This window comes from Pocillopora verrucosa, chromosome 6 (genome assembly GCF_036669915.1).
Source record: "Pocillopora verrucosa isolate sample1 chromosome 6, ASM3666991v2, whole genome shotgun sequence".
Classification (NCBI taxonomy): domain Eukaryota; kingdom Metazoa; phylum Cnidaria; class Anthozoa; order Scleractinia; family Pocilloporidae; genus Pocillopora; species Pocillopora verrucosa.
In genome coordinates, this window is record NC_089317.1 from 17,649,160 (window position 1) to 17,668,261 (window position 19,102).

The following is a 19,102-nucleotide window of genomic DNA, read 5'->3' on the forward strand; positions in this document are numbered from 1 at the left end:
CCTTTGTAAAAATTTCGATGTGTTCATATGAGAAGGCGGGCCAGCCCGGTTACCGAGATCTCGGTTGTAGAAACCGAGATCTCGGTAACCGGGATGAAATATTTTCCCATATGAACACTCCAGCCCGGTTACCGGGATGAAAATTTTTCAACTACGCATGCCTTGTAAGGACGCTGACTAAACGGAACGCAGCTCACGCGACTTACAACGCGTGCAAACATGGCGGATGGCGAAGTGTCTTCCACCTTGACTTCGAAGAGATTCCGTTGGGAAACAGACACGGTAAGGCAGTTGATCGACTGTTTACTTGAATACAAATCAAAAATGGCCTATAGAAACCTTGATTTCGACGCCGATAAACAAATTCAGTACCAAGAACTGCGAGTGGACATGGCGAAGCTTCATGAGGACGATGAATCTATATTTGGTCCTGTGGCTGCTTTCAAGTTACCGGATGATTTCAAAACCCGTTCAAAGGAAGAGCAGGCCAAAGCAAAGCATCGTGTAAAAGAGTCAAAAGATATGATAACGAAAGGACAGAAGAGAGTGATGGAAAAGGTGAAGGAAATCAGACAGAGTTTCTCTAAAGCTGTAGTTTCTGGAAGTAGGAGTGGCAGTGGAAAACTTGTTTACGAATTTTACGACAAACTGATAACATTGTGGGGTGGTTCTTCCGGAACAGAGCCCCTTTCTTATGGTGTAGGAGGAGATGATTTTCTGGAAGACAATGAAGTTGTCCAATGTCACAATCCAGAAGATGACAGCTTAAGTTTGGATTTGGAAACTGCAGGTACTTCAGCTGGTTCAAGTGATCTAGGCCCTGGAGATGATGGGGGTAGTGCAAGTGGCGATGTGGCACCTGGTAACAAACGCAAAGCTAACTGTGTACCAAAGCTAATCGACAACAAAAGAAAGCATTTGGAAAAAAAGCTTTCTGCTGCCCAGAGGGATGGGTTGCTTATTAAAGAAGCTAAGGAAGATGCCCAATTTCGAAAGGACCTTGCTGAGGCAATGCGGGAGTCTACAGCAAGTTTTTCTCATAGTATTGAAAGTGTTAGTAAAGCTATGACTGATCTAGGTGCAGGAGTTTGTCGATCAATCGAGATGCTATCACAAGCATTGCAACAACCTTATGCAGTACGTGCACTTGTAAATCAGAATTTGTTCTATCAAAACCCAATGCAAGTTGCACCTCAGGCTGCTGAGGGTGTTTATGCCCAGCTGTTTAGCCAACATGGTAGCCAGCAAGATCCAGGAAGCAGTGGAAGCTTTTATTATCAACCATAGAGTTATGACATTATGACATTGTCTAATAGATCTATATTGTATATAGATATACAAACACAACTTGATGCTATTGAAATAACTGACAGAGTTTTCTATTCTATGGGCAAATAAGTTGACCTGCCAATTTCCATTTTTCTGCCAACATTTGCATTTTGTTGATATTTAATTCAATTTTAATACTCAGAGAAGGCCCTGCCTTGTTTTGATTTAATCTGTTATCAGTGGGGAATTTTTGATAATTATTTTTAAAAGTATTTTTTATTCATTGTTTTTCAAATGTAAACAGCCTTGTTTGGCATAATTTGGCCCACAGAAAATGTTTCAAACAGCATTCTAGTGTATCCAACAAAATTTCAGACTTCCTCAGTACGTGGTGTTGTTAAAGTTTTCATACTGAGTTTGACAAATTCAGGCCATAATCCACAGTTGGATTGCTCACTATAGTATTCATAGTTGCCTGATTGCACAAATCTGAGGATGTTTCAGAAAAGGATTTCTTATTACATCTCTACTTGGTTATTTTCCCAACTATATTTTTTCTACTGGTACTGAGTGCTGTTTAAGACAAACATTTTAAGTTAAAATTTTTCTTTGTAATTAACTGAAACCAATACACTAGTTCAAAAAATGGAAATTTATAGTTACAATTAAATTTGAAAAGTGCCACCTACAGTACCTACACTGTAATATGAATCGGTTTTGGCCGATCATATAGGGGCTGGTCAATGAACACTACCAACATTCAAGTGGCCTTAGTTTGTGTTCAAGAATATCAAGTTGTTGTTATATGCTAGGATCTTTCATGTCTTGACAATGTTCAGCTAGCAAATTAAGGGGGAGACCTTTAACTACAAAATGGTAGCTATGGATGACTTCTAACCATCATATCTTGGGCTCCCTTAGTATCCTTGCTTTAGTTTTTGGCCATATTTGTTCTGTTAGATGTTGCCTTCAGTTTTGGTAGTCATGACCATATTTGGCAAGTCACGTGACCAGAACACAAAAACCGTATAAACTCACACAGCTTACATCCTTCTCCAATGGAACAAAAGCCAACAGGTAGAGTGCATTCAAATGCAAAATTTGTAGAATGGATTTGTTAAAATTCACATTACTGAAAAAGCTATGACGTCATGAAGTTTTTGTGATGTCATAGCTTCTTCAATAACATACATTTTAACAAATCCATTCTACAAATTTTGCACCTGAATGCACTCTACCCGTTGGCTTTTGTTTCATTGGGGAAAGATGTAAGCTGTGTGAGTTTATACGGTTTTTGTGTTATGGTTACGTGACTTACCAAATATGATCTAGACTACCGAAAGTGAAGGTGACCTCCAATAGAACAAATATGGCCAAAAACTAAATCAAGGATACTAAGGGAGCTCAAGATATGACAGTTAGAAGTCATCCATAGCATGCATTTTGTATTTAAGGGTCTCCCCCCTTAAGTTAATTAAACTAAGTACAGCAATACATGTAAATAGGGTAAAGTTTAAGTACTACGTTAAAGATTCTTCAGTACTAATTGTGTGAGTGTTGTCCTCACAACACTCCCTTCTCCCACATCACAAGAGTAAATTGGATCAGGAGTGTTTTTAAACTGATCTTCATTTTCCTTCATAAGTTGAATTTGCGAGTCAACCAAGTCCTGATCAACATACATGTTATGCTTCTCACAATAATTATGTAATACAAAACATGCATAAATAATTGTTGGTATTGCCTCAAGTTTGAAGTCCACTTTTGTAGTGAGTATGGACCATCTTGCTTTAAGCCGGCCAAAAGCACATTCAATTTGGTTCCTGGCAGAACGCAGCATGTTGTTGAAAACAACTTGTTCATTACTGGTACATGAATCATACTCTTTCATGCAGAAAGGAAGCAATGGATAAGCTGGATCACCAATGAGGTAATTAGGTATTTTGACACCACCTGGAATTGGAGTCTGAAATGTACAGGGAAATTTATTACTTCTTAATTTGGCACTGATGGAAGAATTGGCAAAAACCTTTGCATCGTGGACACTTCCAGGCCACTTACATTCAACATCCATAAAGGAGCCTTTATAGTCACACACAGCCTGCACACTTAATGAAAAAAACTGCTTATAGCAGAAAAAATCTTGTGACTTCTCTGATGGGCACTGAATTGGAATGTGTGTCCCATCAATGCAACCAAAAGCTTGTGTCATGCCAAATTTTGCTTCAAATTCTGCTACCTTCTCCCTCATGCTTTCTTCATCTTCAGGAAGATGGAGATATTTCGGGCCAAGATCGTTTGAAATAGCTTAACAAACCTCATTTACAACAGCTGATGCAGTGTTGAGTGCTATTCCAAAACTATTGGCTGTCATTCTCAGGGAACCAGTGTCTTTTAAAAAATACAATGCAACTGCAACCTTTTTTTCTGCACTCAATGCCCTGTGGTTAGGTGACTTTGGGTTTGGTGAAATGTATGGCCTTAGCTCCGATACCAGGTTCACAAAAGCAGCCCTTGACATCCGAAAGTTCTCTTTCCAACATTCTTCAGGTGCTACTCCCGTCCAGATGTTTTTCCACCACAAGTCAGTTCGACCGGGTTTATGCCAACAACTTCGTTTTTTTCTGTACAAATCTCTCTGCTTCAGCTGCTTTACATTTCGGAAGAAATAACTTTTCTTCCGCAACAAGCCGATCCGGATTGCATCAATCTGCCTGGTTTGATGTATTTTCCATAGCAAAAGGACCCCGTGAAGTTGTAGCACTAGAGCTACGAGCGTTGATAACGCTACGATGGGAGCGAACGATATAACTGTTGAACGTGGCGCCATCTTTGTTTACTTTCTTGAATTTCGCGCTCAAACTCGTTCCCAGGGCCTCAGTCCACGTTTCGCGCCCTTTTCGACTCTTTTTCATCCCGGTAACCGGGCTGAAATTTCCCATATGAACAGACGACAAAATTCGTCCCGGTAACCGGGCCAGCCCGGAAAAAATTACTAAAACATCAACACATAAAGAGGCGACAAACTCAGACAGAATCACTTTTAAGAAACTGCCTGTCTCTGCTAGGTGCTCGTCTTCTGGTTGTCAGAGGAATTTATATTGATCAGCAGATTACACGAAAATGGAAATTATTTCATTTCTACAAAGTCGAAAATCTAGTCAAAGTTGTTCCCGTAACATTACCCTGTTAGAGTAGAGTGGAGTATTTTTTTTAACCTCCTCCTAGGAAGCTATCCGTGAGTTAATTACAACACTTTGCCGGGGACTTTGTCTGGACTGCGTTTAGGAGTTTGCAGTTTTTGGAAGGAAATGTTGCAAGTGCCCCCGATTTCGGAATCAGGGCCAGGCCACAACGGCGTGAGCTACGTTCTCTTGTCTTTACAAAAAGTGCGTGGGTTGTTTAACGTCCCTTGCTGATCAGTTATGGCAACTCGGGGCTGAGATGCTGCCACATGGAACCCTCCAGCATCTGAGATGGCTTTAGTACTGAAGTACTTTTATCATATGACCGTAGGGCACTGCGCGCACAATCCCAGGTCCGGAAAAAGCCGTCCCGGCCCTGGAGTCACACAGCTTTACTGAAAAAACTTAAAGGAAAAATAAACAAAAAATTAAAAAGTCGCGTTTCTCTTTGAAGTAGATGCCTTTATAGGTCTGACTCGGGAAAACAAGGGATAAGTTTCTTTTGAAGAAATGTTTTCTTGCGGTTTTCCCGTGTGCGCCCGTCTATAGCGTCCTATTTGGGTTTAAAAAAATTCGAAATCCTCAACACTTTGTGGTCATATAATAAAATGATTATTGACTGAGTTTATTTGAGCCAAAGGGGAAGATATTTGGCATTCGGTCACGGCGCACGGACGTCGCTGTGCTTGGTCCTTACGTTATGATCTCAACCCAAATATTTTCCGTCCGACCCTCCCACTCAGTCAATAAGTACATATTTTTGCATGTTGGAACTTACTGTCCCAGTGAAAAAAATATAAGCCCTTTCCCATATTTTACACTTTCCAAGCCCTCATCCAAACAGATTTAAAGGAAGAGTTGTTCAAAGCTTTGATGCCAGCCGTGCTGTGCTTCTTTATATTTTGGAAAGAGTCTTGAATTTTTGCAACGGTGGCGTAGCACTCTCTCAAGATTAGCCTGATTCGAGTACGGTCTCAAAGGCTAGGTAGTGACAGCTTAATAAACGCATTGATGTAAAAGCCTGCGTTATCAGATCGTCAGAAAGCTTTAGAAGGGTTAGGTTAATTGGAATTTCAAGCAACAAGCGTCCAGGATGGATGCCACGACAGACCACTGTTGCGTACATTTATCAAAGAAGGGGGTGTAGCTTCTTGTCTGGGAAAAGAAAGACAAGTATCCCATGAGCAACACCACCTCTAAGCTTATTGCCACTATAGAGGTAAAGCTTCAAATCATCAAACAAACTAAATGACTATTTATCAAAACCTTATGAAACTAAATTGAATCTTTTTTCGTTTCATTATGCACATTGCTGAAATACTTTCACTTTTAAAATCCTGTAGAATTTCACCGATCAAATAGCCTAGAAGAGGGAAGACTACTTCTCGACTTATTCTAGCTAATCCCTATTGTTCAATGTATGGTGTCACCAGATAATGACTATTGGCCATTGGTTTCTTTTATTACATGTCCTTTTAAGCAAGTGAAATGTGCACTAATCATCCTGAGTCTATCGACATATTTAAAACTTTGCCCTGCAACGTTTTTAGAATTACCATTTCGTACTTAGAACTCTACCACAACTTCGCCATCCGCGTGCTTTTTGAGAGCGAGAAAAAATGTGCCATGACCTGCCCTTTATCCCAAACTATTTTCTCTGTGTTTTCCAGCAACAAGCTTAGGGGAATTTCTTGGCCCACTTCATAATTATAAGCACTTGGTTGTTGGCCAGTTTCTTAATAACAGTGCAGCGTCTTAAAGGGGTGCTCTGAGGATGAGCGCTATCCACTCGTTAATATCAGGGATTACACTATCTACATAACAACGGCCGGCATTCAAGCATTGAACGGCTTTTCCTACCGTACAATGTGGGCAAGTTCTGCATGCGGTGCGTAAAAGTTTACCAGGAATTCAAAAGTCTTGAGAAACGTCTTGACGTTGGGCGCCACTTAACCAAGCAAACTGGGGAGAAACCTTTAAAATTATGTGCTAGGTGCAGCCGTTGGTGGTGCTCCGTCAACGAATTCATAATCTTTAGCAACAAAAGGATCGACTGCAACACCAGCCAACAGTCCATCTTTGGAGGGGGTTGAGCTTTGAAGAACTAGGAGTCTATCGGATTTTTTCAACGAGTGCGGTCATTTTACGAAAGATTTTCTTATAAGGAGACGAAACCGGTGACAAGGCAAATTCTGCTGATGTTGCAAGCTATCAGCCCTTAATAAGGCCGATCTTCTGAATCGAGTTGTAAAGAACCTCATTGGAAGATGAATTTACGATCAATACGTAAAAAATGCAAGCAGTGGAGACAAGATTTCAAATAAATACTCAGTTCGGTTATTCATAACGTAAGATATATACATACATTTATGAATCATTTTTTCAATAGCTTGTGTCAGCGTTACAGAACTTCTATGATAAGTGACTCCTTTGCTCGGCAGCTATTCATCTGTCGTTTTAAGATATTAGTATCACAAAAACCAGCGTCGGCGATCCCACTCTCAAATTGAAATTGAGTGAATGAACATCAGTTTATGACCAACAATTGCATAAATTAACGTCCGAGGTCACGTAACTAAGAGGGGCGTGATCACGAACCTTTTATGGAGGCCAAAAGTTATTTAGTACACAAACGTAGTGTTAAGATAGGTCTTTCCTGTGATGGTATTTTTGTTGACATACAAGGCTGCCCATTGGAGATATTTGCAATTAAATAACCCTAATTTTTTCTTTTCTGGAATAGTTTCGTGACACAGTTCATGATTCACAGCTCTTAATTGATAGAGGTTATATCAAAGTACCCCAAATTTAAGGAATTGTTTCCTTAAGGTTCAAACAAGCATTGCACATAATAATAGTAAAATCCATGGCATTCTGTTACTGTGAGAGAAGTTCGTTGGAAGTGCATTTTTCGAGTTAATTTAGCATTTTACCCCACGGATTTGATGTGGGGGCTCTAATACCCCAGGGATGAGTCGGGAGCCTGAACCAGTCTGGATTCTTGAAAAAATTAGTGACCCTCATAAACTGTGAAAGTTTGAAAGAAATCGGTGAAATGGCATGTGTCACGCCTGCCCGGTGCTCTCGTCGACAGACTCCTAAATGTTAAAAGCATCAGGTTCGGGGAACCTTCTTCAATTTACATTTCAAACACCTACCTTTTTGTTTTTCCCTAGAGTACTAGTCTATTTGGGGGGAAGGGTTGGGGTTGTCAAGAGCCCAGTGTCTAAAGCTAATGAGTGGGGAGAGTGGGTTTGAGTAAACGCAAAAGAAACCAGCCCTGTCTTTCATGACAATTTGCAAAAGTGAGTTTCATTTTAAAGTTCCTCGCTGAAAAAGGTAAGCCTCAGAAGCGTAAAAAATTTAAAGTTTGGACCATTCAGCTAGTACATTTTTTTTATTCTATCTGTTGCTTTTTTTATACAGCGTTGTATCTTTTCGTACACTATTTTACTCAACAGAATTAACTTAGCGTCTCTAGACATCAGACTCCTTCAGAATCTCTTATCACTATTCCGTACTACATAAGAAATATGTTTGTGGTCTACACCTTATAGCTCAAGAATTAATTTAAATCAACTACTCTAAAAGCGAGAACTTCAAAGTGTGATAAACAAAGATACAAATTGCAATTGGTGTCGCTTATTCTCACTAGCTGATCGTTTTAGATAATTTAAAACTAAATTTTTCAAACTTACTCATTGGAAATTTTATTGAACTAAAAGTAATTACTGAGAGCAGAAAATAGGGATAAAAAAATTCTTCGCCCTAATGTGGTGGGAAGGATAAACTACCTCCTGAGATTTTATAACTTTCCCAATGGCGATTGCAATAGAGTTTCCTCGGATACTAGCATGCGTTAGGAAAACAAAGGGCATGTGCCACCCTTTCACCACAAGGTGACAACAAGAATTAGTTATAAAACACACAGTTACTTAGCATCCTACGTATAGGATCGAAAGCTCCTGAAGTTTAATTGAATAACCTCACCACTGCATGATAAGAAACTTTCGAACTTTCGTTACAGAAAGGAAAAACCTTCTTTGTACCATAGTTTTCACTCCTGACATCCGAAACTTGAAAAGTAGGTATTGGTAAGGTTTATGGATCTGACAAGTTAGGGAAAAGTTATGAAGTAACTACTAATTTTATGGACTTGCCCAACATGGTGCGAAAAAAAGTCCCGATCACAGAAGCAATTAAAAATGGTTTAAAACACAAATGAAACCAAAAAAGGGAAAAAATTCAATGTAGAACAAAGGAAGGCGACAAACCAAAATTAAGAGACTGTTTTTGTTTAAAAGATTATGTCTATTATTCGATACAAAGGATAGGACTGTAACTTCCCCAGTTTATAGTTAACTTCAGGGTTTGAGGCTAACCAGCCCAATCTGAGTTGCTTTCAATGCTTTCTTGAATTTTAAGTCTATTTTTACACCGAGTTGAAGCATCTTGTTTTTTTTTCCAGGATAGGCTCTATCTTTGACTAGCTAAAATTCCCATAATAGTTGACTTACAATCTGCGAGGCTTTTTCTTTCTGAGGCCGTATTTTCCCAGCAACCAGAAATGAGAGTAGCCCACCGATTTGATGTCGGAGTTGTGAGACCTCCAAGATCGGGACGATGGCCTCCTTCTACAACTGATAAAAATTCTTCCATCTTCTTACCTTTTAAATCATCAAAGGCTTCTTTGCCGTACCACATTTCCCAGAACAAGATCCCGATGGAGTAGATCTCTGAAGAGGCATTGTAGTTTCTATTTCGCACAGCTTCTGGCGGAAGATGAAGAAATGCATCACACTTTGATCCATGCTCGATGGTCAGCTGCCTCCTGAGGGAGATGTTGCTCAGCTTAATATCACGGACATTGGGACCATCAAGCTATGTAAAATAATACCAAAAAAATGATTTAAATTGATGATAAAAAGAAACTCAATAAATAGTGGTTTTGTCTTGGTGGACTAGCATTTTTTAAGAGTACACTGGATCTCACCTAAAGAAATAGAACAAAACTGAGTATGATTCCACTTTCTGACTAGGCAAAGGTCACTAGTTTGTTTGAAACACACTTACTTATGAACAAAGCAGTTACATCTTCATCTGCTTTTCGATGTTATGAGATAGATTTATATAACTGAATAAAGGGGGTAAGTTTCTACAGAACTGTGGCGCTGCATCGGTGGTCGAGTATAACAGGGTAGTTTGGTAATGGCAACTGAGTTCATAACGTAAATTGGCCATCGTAGGCAGTTTAATAGCTTACTTCATTAGTTGAATGAAAAGTGCTCGTTGATACCGTGGGGATTAAGGGCGCCGTTTTGAGAGATAAACTTTTGTTCTAAAATTTTTCGGCTTCCCGAATTCCCTAGATGTAAGGAAAGGCCGCAAAACTGCCATATGCTGTTTAGAATGATTAGGGAGATCAAGAGTCTAGCGACTGGTTTGGATTTGCCTTGCATTTCCTTCTACGTCGCGAAGGTGTTCTCGGAATCGATCACCTAGTCGTCTTCCCCTTTCACCAATGTATGGCTTTTTGCAATAAGAGCAAGTTATGCAATAGATGATAGTAGCGTAGATGCACATGAAATGATCACTTCGCAGTTATTATTGATTTAGCTTTTCAAAAGTGTGAGGGTCTAATTGCAAGCTATTTGGCCTGGCTTAGTCGAGATCAAAATGTACTTAAAGACAGCCCATAAAACTAAGTTTGAAAACAGTGACGCGGAAGTCCTTGAACGAGAAAAGCTCCGTGCATACGGGAGAGAGAAATAATCCAACCCTTTATTTTACTGCGAGTCATAGACTTTGGAAGTCTTATGACAGTTATATTTGTGTCCGCGCTCTGATAGTTTTTAAATTTACTATTTTTTTCTTTGAGTGTGAAACCAATGTAAAACAAAACTTTTTATTAAAAAATGAAATATTTCCCTACCAAAACGTTTTCTAACCGAAGGTCACCGTGAACACATCCGTCAAACATGCTGTAAATCGACATAAGTGCTTCGACGACTTGGTCTGCCCAGCGAATCACATCCACCGTTGCCACGGGATTCTTCGCAGGACAATTTCTGGGTTGATCGATCAGATGTTTCTTTAAATCAACTCCTGGACACTCGGCTACAAAGGCTGCTTCTAAACCTCTTGGAACCTTTCTAAAAACAGCACCGTAAAACTGGACAATGTGAGGATGGCGAAGCCTCCTGTGGAGTAAACAACAAACAGAAGAAATATGTGAACAACTTTCAACTTTGGACGTGGCAGGAGTGACAACAAAATGAGTAGTGAAAGTAGGAAAATATTTTCTGAAAAATTGTGAACATATGAAAATCATACATGTAAACTGCTGTTCAGGAAATAAATATGAAAGCGATCTTCGCAGTAATGAACACTACTCAAGCAGTAGTGAAAATAAGGCCTGAAAACATTTAGGCCTGTACAGGATTTGGACCCATGACCTCTGCGATGGCGGTTTATTACGAATCAACACAATGACCAGCTCTCTGTTGGCTTGTTAGCTTGGCTGGTAGGGCACTAAACCGGTAAAAATTAATTCTAGACTAAATCGAACAGAACTGTACGTTAAACGAGGAATGCCCGTACAAGTGTCATGTTTCAGGGAAAATAGCTCAACACATCTATTAAAGTGACTTGGGTATTTTAGGGAGAATACCGAAGTGTTACTAGCATAACGCATGTTCTGAATCCTAAAAAAAACAAGGTTGTTTTGTTAGTTGAGTGTTTGATTAAAAATTGTTTGTTTATTAGTTAAGTTGTACCTCAAGATTGCTTCGTCTGCCAAGCACTCAATGATATTGCTGCTGGTTAGCAGGTCTCTGTACACTTTAAAGGTTACTTGGCTACTTGATGAGTACCTGCCCTTGGAAATGCGCCCTTGGTAGAGCCCAGGTTCCATTGGTCGCTTCAAGTAGACATCCTCGCTGACATCCCAAGAAAGGTCATCCCAGGAGAGCCGCATGCACCAGATTTCCATAGAACCAAACAACGCGAGCTCACCGCGCAAACGGCAGCATTTGTCTCTACAGGGCTTGTAGCGAGCTTCAGAATCCTTCTTGCTATGTGCTTCCTCCATAAGTTGCTGACAAAGTTTTACATCGGCCTCAACAAGCATGGGGATTCTCGCTTGCAGGTCATTCAGGGTGTTTACAGCTAGCTCCAATTGCCCTTCGACCAGTGGCTTTAGTGCCTCGAAGGTTGCAGCCTTCCCTAAAAACTTTTGTGCCATGATTCGCACGTACTCAGCGCGATCTTTATTGTATGCACTCTGCCTTTTTCTTTCTTTGATGCTGTCGGCAATAGATTTAATTCCCACCATTGGAAGAAGAAGCAGTGTTACTGGAACAGCAAACGCAGCTCCAACAAGAAGAGGTGGAACCATGAAAGGAATCGCTACTCCAAGAAAAAGTTTACTTTCAAATGGAAGCGAAAAGTTGTACTTGCTGTTGAAAACGTGATCCTCTACACTTTCGCCTGCCGTTTCTTCTTCAACAAGTACTTGTATTTGTGAAACATTGACTTCCACGTTGCGAAGCTCCCTCTCCAGATAATTGTATTTTTCGAGGAACTCTTGGATGACTGATTTCCGTGCCTTTGCAAACATTTGCTCGTCTTCCTCCCATTCTTCAATAAATATCTGTAATCTTCTTTGAAGAAGGTTAACAAGGGCAGCCTGAGTAACTTCCCATGACTTCTCGACAGCTGGAAGCTCGTCAGAGTTCCACTTGCAAAATCTCTCTTTCACTTGGGAAGTCTGAAGGTAGTCGATTAAGGTTTTGATGGCCTCACAAGTGCTTGTTTCAAGAAATCGCGTCATTGCCTCCTTCGATGACTCCTGTTCCGCTTGAAGTTTCTTCAGCCTCTCTATCACAGCATTTAATCTATCTTTTGCAGCTACATGGTCAGTGGAGATATTTGTTATTAATGTACTCATCAGCCAGATTATTCGAGACAGCAAAAGATCTAGCCAGCTGTACAAATTAAGGAAGAATCAAATATAGTTACCAGTTGAACGTACAAGGAAGATGGATGTTTTTTAATTCTATACCACAGGTACACATTTTTTCCCGATTTCTCTGAGAAAAATTTGGAAAGGCCCCTGGTTTTTTAAGGTAGCCGTCCATGCATCTATTTCTCATATATTTGCAAGAGATGGGTGGAGAGTAGCTGCTCTAGTAGAGAGGCATAACGTCATGAAAGGAATGTTGCAAGATTCTATCATTTTCGCATTTTTGTTGTATGGAAATTCAGAGGGGTAGGTCTCTATCTATCCCTCAGTTACTGCCCCTTGGATGTGACTTCTTTCGCCTTAAACTTCTTTGGCTTGAACTGTGACAAGTGACACAGCAGGCCCGTTGAGAGGAGTGTTTAAGCAATCAGGAAGAAGTGTAGACTTGTAAAATTACTTTCGTTTATAGCAGTGATTTTTTTGAAAAGAAAGAAATCTTGATGACAGGCCATGACTGAACGAGGTGGTTTTTGCCTAATAAATAATAGCTTCATGATAAACGTACATTTAGAAATGATCTAAACTACCTCCAATGTTGTTCAAGTCTTGTTTCGATGCTTTTCGAAACCAAACAGCCAATCTTGTCTGTAAGTGAGGCAAATTCTGAATTCATGACTCCATACTTCTGGGCCACAAGAGCTTTAGTAGTTGAAATGCGGATAATTTGAGTATTTGTGTCGACATCTGGCAAACACTGACTCAACTTGTTAATTATGTGCGCTATGACCACATCTCCCTCTGAGGTTGGTATTGTGTCCCACTTATTGCAAACGAACAAAGTGCAGTTTGGTGAGAATTCCATTTGCTGTTCATTTGTGAGTTCCCTCGTTTTGTGCAGAAGTCGAACAAGCTAACAAATGAGGAAACAAACTGTATAGATTGATTCAATCAACACATAGAGCTTTAATGAGATAGCTTTTTGAGCTCTTTGAGCTATCTACAAAAATCATGGTTTAAAACATAGATCGAGCACTGGTGAGGAGTTGAAAGGATTTGGCTCTACTACAGAAAGTATCAATAATTACCCACCCGATCTCTTTGAACTCCTCCGGCATTGCTACTGTTGATGACATAGATGAAAGCAAAGGCATTTGGCAAGTAGTTCACAACAATATCGTCCATAATGTCAGACTCCCCGACGCCAGGGCTGTCAACGATTACAACACCGTCCTAGTGTGGAAACAGAGTAAGTAAGTTTATTTTCTCCATGTTAAAGCTCCAAAAAAGTTCCTGAAATTTAGGTGTCACCTTACATCATATTTATAAAAGTATGGTTTGAAGCACGATCGTCGGATTCTCTAACCTGTAATAATCTGTGAGGCCAAAACAGTTCCACCTTTTTGTAACTTGATGCCTTTTCTCTCAAACTTGCAGACTTGACGTGAACAAATTTTGATATTTGATCTATGTAAGGCGAGGATTCTGTAAGATACTTTGTCTCCGAAGCCTTTCCTTCTTCCTTATAGTGTATCTTTATCCTTTTCTCTCGTCCTAAGAACTGAAAATGGTAAAAGCTCTTCACCAAGAATTAGGTTCAACATGCTGCTTTTTCCTGCACTGGTCTCCCCTAAGCGTAAGTAAAATGCAAAATGGTCATTACTCAAATCTTAAATCTCAAGTTCTTCCTTAAACAATCAATATTAGTTTGAAATTTTACCATAAGTAAAGTACAATTGTCATAAAGTGTTTCTCCCAAATACTCGAGTTCGAGTTATTCGACGTAATCTTTCCGGTTTTAAAGGTCAGAGCCTCACAAGTCGCCACATAAATAGACTCTCCGGCTTAAGAATTCGATAAACCCTAATTGACAGTTTTGTCAAAACAAATTATTAAAAATAAACTTAGAAACGTCCTGGCCAAGTAGATTTTTGATACTCTTTCTGTCACTGTTTCACCCGTTGTTTTTCTGCATGATCATGATCAAAGCACCTCGGTGGTTTGGGTTACGCATTATATTCAAGATATTCACCTGCTACAAGAACAACATAATCTCTGTTTTCCATTCTTTTTATTCTTGTCTTGATTTTAGAAAGGACGTCGCCCTCGCTTGTTTTCAGCAAATCAAGGAAGGTAGCGTCAAGACCCTGTATTTCCCTCTCCACCTCAGCGTAATGATCAAGAAGGATTAATGACTTTTTCTTGTCCATTGATTGCGCCTCTGAAATCACCTTAAAGGCCTGAAACACGCGTAAATATCGAATGGGTTAAAGAAGCAAATGAGTATATATAGACTAATTTTTATATCGAGGCTAGAAGAGAAAAAAGCTAATATAAGAACAACAACTTTATTTTTTCACCCCAAAATATACAAGAAAGAAAAATTTATAATAATAGTACAGACAATGATAGGGGCGCTGGCTGCCCGAAATAACCTAAGAGTTAAAAATGCCAGGCAGCCAAGTTAATATTACCGCTTATCGCAACTTAAAATCGACAAATGTATGGGTGTGCAGCTCGAACCGAGTATTTACTGCCGTCCGTGTGAGTGCAGAAATACAAGCTCAAGTAAGTAGTTGTATTTAACAAGGGGAATCGAAGCATAGTTTACAACACTTGGACAAGGCAAACGAGCACCCGCCTATTACGAAAACCCAAAACTCCCACAGGTAAAATAGGAAGGTATTTCCCAACCAAATGCAGTTGCACCGACCTTCGGTTAAAGATTAATACAGATCACTACATATACTAACTATGCACGCATTATTTAGAGTATAAAAACTTTAACGAGATGCTTGAACGTCTATGTACCAAGAACTCACCTGTTTTAATAAGAACTGAAAGTTCGAGAGCTGAGATGCGTAAATTATTACCGTCACACCTCACATACACTATAACAAAAGAACATGTTCGTGCCTGGAGGAAAATATTTTCATTATATTTCCTCTATATACTACCTACAGCTTAGTTCCGCCAAATGTCAACACATTTCATCAAGGCCACCAATTTTCTTTTTCTGGATGTATCATTAAAATCGCTTTCAAGGAGAAAGGAGATAGGAACAAAGAAAAATGTCAAATAGGGTTTATTGTTAGTCTAATTCTCAAGTAACCTTGCAAGAATAGCAGACACTGTAAGATGAATTACAATTGAATTTTGAGGTTGAAAGGACTAAGATAACTACTACATTTTGTGCTCGAGGCCTGACTGTCTGCCTGCTGTTGTGAATTCACTGATCAGAACAGAAAGAAAAAAGATCAGAAATATATAGCTGAGCCCCAAATCTAGCTAATTTCCATTTCATTCGGTGAGCTGTCAGCCAAATGACTATGAGGTCTTTTGCCACATGATACCGTCATGATATTGCCACAATTACTCTTGTGGCTAGTGTGATAGCACCGCTGTAATTGGTACTTTTTTCGACCGACTACTGATAAAGAAAGAGTACAAACGCTCTCGATTATTCGTGACAGAGAGTTTAAAAGCTTCAAGCAAGTTCTTAAAGGCAGGAGCCCGACTACTTTGGCAATAAGGCTATGGCAGGAATGGCAAGCGGCCGAACCATTGTGCCATGACACGAAATTAAAATAACAAATAGAATAATGGTATTTAGGTGTTTCTGAGTAAAAAGTTCGAAGCCAGTATGAGACAATAACTTGATAAGGCTCAGAATTAACAAATATTGGACAAATTTACGAGCGAGCGATCCGCGGCCGTTTTGCTGTATTATTTTGGGTCGTTTGATGCACTGATCGGTAACCGAACAGACATGAATATTACAGAACTTAATTTAAGGATCAAGTTGCGTTTCTATGTTTCTTTGAAATCTTTGCAGTAGCGTTAATTGCGTAAGAAAAGTAAAAATCTGTCACTGCAAGACGTTTTAGAAAGTAACTATACATGATATATTAGAGCCTTATAGATTCTGAGCCATTCGTTTTACGATGCCACGTCGATGAGCTACAGCGATGTGTTGATAATAAGTTCGGAACATTCATCGACTCGCTTCGAAATGCACAGACCAAAGGAACAGCATTAAAGGATACTTGCTGCCAAGTACAAGTTTGTTAAAGCAGCAATGTTTCCCAAGCTCATTACATGCAACCAGGCTGTGCAAAAGAACCTAATGCAACGGTAAGATAAGGAGTAAATGTAAAGCGGATAGACAATGGATATGACTGCTAGCTTACCCATGCATTTCACATCAACTGCAATGGGCTAACAACGACGCTTTAGCTATAAAATTATGCCGGAAATGTCTAAATTGAACCATTACAAAAAACCCTTAAACCCAGTGAATCCACGTTCATTTATTAAAAAACTGAGTTATTTTCCTGGCAATCCTACCTCATTGCAGGCCAAGCGGTTATCTTTTCGAGAGCTTAGATGAGCGAGAATCCTCTCCTTCATGTCTTCGATGTTTTTGCATCCTTTGGTTTGAATGCTCAAATTTTGCATTAATTCGATAACCTCGGCGATGTCATCTGCCTCATCCAATTTTTGTTTGATGGATTCCATTTTTTTATTCCTACAAGAAACTGTGGAAAATTGAATACACGGCGCCCAGCAGCGGAGTAATTTTCAATTTTTGGGATTACTTTGCAATTTTTCCTAGAATCATCATGTGACGACTTAGGTAAACAAAGTTTTACGTCATGTATACTTTTAATGCAAAACACCCTTTGAAGCAGCAAGGTCGCTTTAGAACCTGATAACATAGATATTTGGGGCGAAAATACTAGCGTTACGGCTTTGCTTTTCTAAGTTACCAATCCCTGGCTGATTTTAAGTATAATAAAAGTCTAATCAGCCTCTAAAAGAACTAAAACCTAGACATAAACATGTGTTCTTTCTCTATTTACAAAAATCAAACATTTTAAAGTTATTAAGCGTGAGTCAACCGTGAATCCCTTGTTGAAAACCGCATACGACCAAAAGTTGTTGGAATTCTTTCACAAACATGGACGGAAAAGCGAAGAGAGATAACAATGATTTTTACGATGATATTAGTTTCTAGGAAATCGTCTCTGATTGCTATTGGTGTAGCAGACTTTATCATTTCATTGGCTAGCAGCTCGTGGCGATGACAGACATCTGGTTCAACCGTGACATGCAAGCAGTCAATGATCTGATTTTCGCTCTTGCATTACAGATGAAGTAGAGTCACATCGTGCCAATCAATTTACCAGCGTTTTTAAATACTGATACATATTGGAATACAACTATTTGCAAAGAAACCACAAATGACAGCGATCAAAAAGAGACTTGAAAATCCTTTCTACTTTGCTGTACCTCTGACAACTGTGTAATGACAGGAACTTGTTCTCAGAAAAACCATCACAGTTTTCTCAGAATTAGTAACATATACAATGCAAGGAGCAATTGATTATCTTTGCATTAAAAAATTTTCCATGAAAACCCAAACTAAAACAATGTGAGATACAGTTTAGTCGAGTTAACAACGACTTTGAAAAACCCCTCAAGCACCTCCATAGGCTGGTAAATGGATAACTAGGGTTTGAGGAATGCAACATCACGAGCGGTTTTGAGGGAAGTAACCTTACACTGGGTATTATCTGACGCCATTTGAAAAAAAATAAACCACTGACTGTTGACGTGACTTCACGAGAATTTTGGTAAAAGTGCATGATGTCTTCGGAGCTGGAGAAAGTGGATACCATAGGCGATATAACTTAAGCTTGCGAATTAATTAAATATTTCGGTCCTTCAATGAAAGGCTTAAATTCAGTAAATGAAGAACAAACTTCGTGAACGTTTAAAACGGTTGGGAGGGACTTCTTCGCGAAGTATTGGGGGGTATGTAGTCACAATAACACTTTTTCAGTTCAGGCAAAGCAGATTTTGTGCGGAATATGGTAAATTATCCGACTATATGTAACTTATTCTCTTCCTGAGAAGGTTCTTCGCTAGGTTGATATGTCAGTTCGAATTGTCAAGAACTGAAACGGCTCTATTCCACTCATGACAAAGGGGCGACGAGGAGACAATTTGTGATACAATTTGGCCAAACGATACAAGAACACAGTCTCAAGTGGTCCCCATAACATACTTCACAAGCTTTTTCCGAAGACATCTGATTTAAAATTGGTGCCCATGGTTTGAAAGCCAAAACAGTGCAAAAATACAAACTTTCAAGAATTATCTCTCAGAGGGAAGAAACATTTAGAACAAAAAACAGCTGAAATCAAGAATTCGTCTCTTTGGCTGTCAAAAAGTTAACTCAATTTTTGGCTTCAGTCTCCTTTAAAGAGAATCGCTTCATTTGAGTAAATTTTCTTTTTTAGAATAGTTACGTGACACAGTTAATGATTAACTGCATTTAATTGGAAGAAGCTATTAGTAAATTACCCCGACTCTAAGAAATCGTTTCCTTAAGGTTGAAATAACATTGGACCAAATAAGAGTAAAATCCTCGGCATTCTGTTGCTGTGAGAGTAATTAGTTGCAAGCGCATTTTTCGAGCCAATTTACGCCTTTTACCACAGTGATTTGATGTGGATTCTTGAATAAATTAGTGACCTCGTAAACAGTGAAAGTTTGAAAGAAAACGGGGACCCGAAATCGGTGAGATGGTATGTGTCACGCCTACCCGGTCCTCTCGTGGACAGACTCTTAAATCTGAAAGCATCGAGTTCGAGGGAGCTTGCTCAATTTACATTGCAAACAC

The 19,102-nt window shown here is 39.4% G+C and overlaps 1 protein-coding gene and 2 pseudogenes across 1 annotated transcript in view; 1 reads left to right on the plus strand and 2 right to left on the minus strand.

The window, feature by feature from the left end:
* LOC136281775 (uncharacterized) overlaps positions 1–2,250 on the plus strand; it is a 2,291-nt gene extending 41 nt beyond the window's left edge. Inside the window, exon 1 of the mRNA XM_066168725.1 lies at positions 1–2,250. This exon is cut by the window's left edge and continues 41 nt beyond it. Coding sequence (XP_066024822.1) covers positions 220–1,287 — 1,068 coding nt within the window. The 5' untranslated portion in view covers positions 1–219 and the 3' untranslated portion in view covers positions 1,288–2,250.
* Positions 2,251–2,628: 378 nt separating this feature from the next.
* Positions 2,629–4,440, minus strand: LOC136281814 (uncharacterized; annotated as a pseudogene).
* A 3,392-nt stretch (positions 4,441–7,832) lies between these two features.
* On the minus strand, positions 7,833–17,164 carry LOC131775041 (uncharacterized; annotated as a pseudogene).
* Positions 17,165–19,102: the final 1,938 nt, after the last annotated feature.